This window comes from Babylonia areolata, chromosome 15, assembly GCF_041734735.1.
Source record: "Babylonia areolata isolate BAREFJ2019XMU chromosome 15, ASM4173473v1, whole genome shotgun sequence".
In the NCBI taxonomy this organism is placed as follows: domain Eukaryota; kingdom Metazoa; phylum Mollusca; class Gastropoda; order Neogastropoda; family Buccinidae; genus Babylonia; species Babylonia areolata.
Genome location: NC_134890.1, coordinates 9,783,603 through 9,788,602, shown reverse-complemented (window position 1 = coordinate 9,788,602; position 5,000 = coordinate 9,783,603). Strand labels below are relative to the sequence as shown.

At 41.7% G+C, this 5,000-nt stretch overlaps 1 protein-coding gene across 1 annotated transcript in view; it reads right to left on the bottom strand.

Annotated features, from left to right (window-relative positions):
* Positions 1-5,000, bottom strand: part of LOC143290104 (uncharacterized) — a 25,256-nt gene that overhangs the window by 6,950 nt on the left and 13,306 nt on the right. The window contains exon 8 of the mRNA XM_076599393.1: positions 4,314-4,462. Within this exon, the coding sequence (XP_076455508.1) occupies positions 4,314-4,462 (149 nt within the window). The remainder of the gene's footprint in view (positions 1-4,313; positions 4,463-5,000) is intronic.

Here is a 5,000-nt window from a genome sequence, read left to right as displayed (position 1 = left end):
GACCCCTGGAGAGTGATTTCGGGAGGGGAGTGGTTATAGATCATTACACCGGGAACAGATATTATTTTCGCCAGCGTGGAGAACCCGGTTAAAACTGTCCGGGTTGACTAATGAGATGGATTCAAAGCAACTGAATCGCGACCGGGTGCGTGCATGTGACGCTTTGCTAATAATAAATACCGGAACATTTTCGGCTGAGAATAGACGGTTGGGGATTGGAGAGTTCTGCCGTGCTTACGTGACTTATAGAGGCGCGTCGTTATTATGATCGATCTGTGCTCTCGAAGTTGGTTGGCTGTCCCGGAAAATGCGAGCAAGAAAAAAGGCGAAAGAGTTGCGGCAGAACGTGCGAAACGGCAGGCTTCTTTGTTCACCTGTTTACTTCGTCTATCTATCTATCTGTCTAGTTCATATGCATGTTGAAATGTATGAATACATTGTGTGTGTGTGTGTGTGTGTGTGTGTGTGTGTGTGTGTGTTGGTCACATTTTGGTGTGTGTGCGTAACATTGATGTAACGTGTTATGTATTCAAAAGTGTTTTTGTAAAGCACCTGGAGCAGATTTGTGGACAGTGTGCTATATAAGTATCCATTACTGATTATTGTTATCATGGGGGCGGGGGGGTTGTATGTTTGGTTTTGTTGTTGTTGTTGTTGTTTTGTTGTTGTTGGTTTGTTTGTTTTGTTTTGTTTTTTATCGTTTTTGGTTGTTGTTGTTTTTTTGTATACCATGGCACTTCATTCAACAGAGTTCGGTCTGTCGCAATGGAAGCTATCTCTATCAGCTAAAGAAGAAATGGAGGACAGCACATGTTTGGCGGCATTGCTCGCGCGAGACTGATTTCGAGTGAAAGCCAGATGCCGCATGCGGCAAGATCCAAGACTGATGGCCGTGAACTCTCCAGCTGGTGCCAGTTGCATTGCTTGGTTCTAACTTTTTGACAGTTACACGTGCCATACGGAAATATCTGTCCACTGACGCAACATCTAGACTTGTCGTTTCTCTCATTCTCTCTCGCCTTGACGACTGTAACTCTCTGTTGTCTGGTTTGCCTGCTTCACCCATTCAGTCCCTTCAGCGCATACAAAACTCTGCTTCCCGACTCGTCCTCAGAAAGAAAAGATCTGAGCACATCACTCCTCTTTTGCAACATCTCCACTGTCTCCCTATCTCACACCGAATAAAGTACAAGATCAGCACTCTATGTTATAGATGTATTCACAAAACTGCCCCTTCCTATCTCTGCGGCTGCCTTCACCTCTACACTCCATCTCGCTCACTACGATCAGCTTCGGATCCACTCTGTTTACGCATACCCAGATTCAAACACTCGACTGTTGGTCGCCGTTCTTTCTCTGTCTCTGGACTTTGCGATTGGAATGAACTTCCTCTTTCGCTTCGTCAAGTCTCCACACTCAGCTCTTTCAAGTCTGGCCTTAAAACCCACCTCTTTCCAAAATAGCCTTTCTTGCCTGCCCTTCCTTGTCTTTAGTTTCTCCAGTTTTAGAGTTATGCATGCGTGTGAATGACTGGTGCGAAAGCGCTTTGATTGGTCTCTTCACAAGATTCAGCGCTATATAAGTACTATTATTGTTATTATTATTATAAATGCCTACGTTGAGCGAACTACGCCATTAGTCAGTTAATAATAATAATAATAATAATAATGGTACTTATATAGCGCTAAATCTTGTGCATAAACAAATCAAAGTGCTTTCGCACCAGTCATTCTCACGCAAGCATAACTCTAAAACTGAAAAAAACAAAAAAGACAAGGAAGAGGCAGGGAAGGGAGGCTATTTTGGGAAGAGGTGGGTTTTAAGGCCAGACTTGAAAGAGCTGAGTGTGGAGACTTGACGAAGCGAAAGAGGAAGTTCATTCCAATTGCAAGGTCCAGAGACAGAGAAAGAACGGTGGCCAACAGTCGAGAGTTTGAATCTGGGTATGTGTAAGTGGAGTGGATCCGAAGCTGATCGTAGTGAGCGAGATGGAGTGTAGAGGTGAAGGCAGCCACAGAGATAGGAAGGGGCTGATTTGTGAATACATTTGTAGCATAGAGTGCTGATCTTGTACTTTATTCGGTGTGAGACAGGGAGCCAGTGGAGATGTTGCAAAAGAGGAGTGGTGTGCTCAGATCTTTTCTTTCTGAGGACGAGTCGGGCAGCAGAGTTTTGTATGCGCTGAAGGGACTGAATGGATGAAGCAGGCAAACCAGACAATAGAGAGTTACAGTAGTCAAGGCGAGAGAGAATGAGAGAAACGACAAGTCTAGATGTTGCGTCAGTGGACAGATATTACCGGATGGAACTGATGCGCCGCAGTTGACAGTACTACATACTACAGCAGTTCCATACTACACACAGTTAGTAGCGGGTTACGACCACACTAGGCTCTTCCGTCCGAGCAATGCAACTGGCACATGTTCTGACCTTGACCTCATAGCGATGCATTTTGCGACGGGACGCGAGTTTCATTGCACGGGTTTCCTGCAGTTGCGCAGTACGTCGTCGGTTGGAAACTACGATTAAAGTTGACCTAATTGTTTGAATGTCGTAGAACACGTAGACCAAGCAACACTCAGGAATCCAAGCTAGCGTAAACAAGGACCAGGTGTTGTCAATAATGTGTTTATCTATCGGCTCAATGAAGCCATGCGCGCGCCCGAGCGGCAATGCTCACAGTAGCGTGAAAATTCGTCTGGTTATTTAAAACGGGTTTTACGCTCATACATTATGCATGAACCGCAAAAAGCTATGGAAATAACAGTAGGTATATTTCCGGATGTGTTCGCGTGTAATAATTTTTTTTTTTTTTTTTTTTTAAGGAGGAAAAAACAGGGTGTGTGTATGTGTGTGTGTGTGTGTGTGTTTGCTGAGGTTTTGTTGTTGTTGTTGTTTTGTTGTAGTTTTTTTTCCCATCAATATAACATGGAAGTCTGTCGAGGTTGTAAACTAGCCAGTGTTGAATGGTTTATATTACATCTATGTTTGTTTGAAAGGATACATTTGTAGAGTTATTCTTTGCTACACTGAATTTCGTGTGATTTCGTCAGTATTTAGAACGTCAACGAATAGTTATAGAAGACGCTTGACATCACTCATCTTATCTATATGGTTTGTGTGTGTGTGTGTGTGTGTGTGTGTGTGTGTGTGTCTATAAAAGACGTTCGCGCATACTGTTTCAATGACCACCGGGGACACATGAAATAAACGTCTAGCCTTACCGTTCCTTGCTTGATCAATGCACAATGCACTTTTTGACTCGCTTGTGTAAACAAAGTGAGTCTATGTTTTGACCCGGTGTTCGGTTGTCTGTGTGTGTGTGTGTGTGTGTGTGTGTCCGTGTGTCTGTGTGTCTGTGTGTCCGTGGTAAACTTTAACATTGACATTTTCTCTGCAAATACTTTGTCAGTTGACAACAAATTTGGCATAAAAATAGGAAAAATTCAGTTCTTTCCAGTCATCTTGTTTAAAACAATATTGCACCTCTGGGATGGGCACAAAAAATAAATAAAGAAGCCTAATTATATGCAAACTGCATTTACTGTTATATTTATATTTTTTTGTATTCTCTAAACTTGGCACTTTGACCTCTTATTCTGACACAACAACAAGAGGAGTCATTATTATCATTTCTTGTTCAAACAGGAACTTCTTTTGCTAAGCATGTAATTTTTATTTATTTTGCAAACGTTTTTGGTGCAGATAGTAAAAAAGGGAAATTACTCTGTAATTAATGCTAGGGGACTTAATTTATCACAAGTGAGTCTTGAAGGCCTTGCCTCTCTTATCTTTCTTTGTTTTTCAGATTGTGTCGCCATACATGTTGGCTTCTCCGCAGCAGGATAAGATGGGAAAAGACTGGTAACATGATTGATGAGACGCATCAGAAGGAGAGAAATATTCTGAAAGCTTAACGGTAGATGTCACATTGTTGTATCTTATATATATATTTTTTTTTTCCCCCTCCCTTATATTCAAAAGTTCGATCTTCAAAAACGTGACGACTCTAAGCTTCGCAATGCTGAAACACCGCTTTTTTCTCTGTGGGTACAAAAAAAAATTGCATTGCTAATTTGCTACGACTTTAATATTTTTTCCATTTTTTTCTCAAACAACATTTGTGTTATCTATGTAAACAACGTGTGTGTGTGTGTGTGTGTGTGTGTGTGTGTGTGTGCTATTCTCTCTCTCTGACCCCCCCTCTCTCTTCACACACACACACACACACACAGATATATATATATATATACAATATGTATATATATTATATATGTGTGTGTGTGTGTGTGTGGATATATATATATACTGACACAGAGAGAGAGAGAGAGAGAGAGAGAGAGAGAGAGAGAGAGTAAAGTAAATAATATGTAAACTAAAAGAACGAAATATCCCTCACCATGGATTTTCCAACAGTTAGGTGGTTCCACTTTGGGTGCTCGTCTTGTCCAGATCGGAAGGTCTGCAATCATATATGTGAACGGCGAAACTTAAGCTTTCTTTGTCTGTCAAGGGAAAGAATCTGATTAGATTGTACTTATTTTTTCCCGAACCCTGAAAAAACTGTTGTCAAACAACTGAAATATCTTGTACCATTAGCTAACAGGAATCTATCCATCTATCTATCAATCTGTCTATCTATCTATCTATCTGTCTATCTATCTATCTATATATCTGTCTATCTATCTGTCTGTCTGTCTGTCTGTCTGTCTATGAGAGAGAGAGAGAGAGAGAGAGAGAGAGAGAGTGGGAGCGTATGTGTGTTTGTGTACCTGTATATATTGCACGGAGGCACGTTTGCAAAAACGAATGACCTCTCCGTCATACTTTCCCTCCACCCCCCACCCACACAACTCACATGGGTAAATCATCACACACACACACACACACACACACACACACACACACACACACACACACACACACCACACACACACATGAATATATCATATCTCCTTTCTCTTCCCCCTGCTGTTTGTGTGTCTGTCTCTTTTCTCACA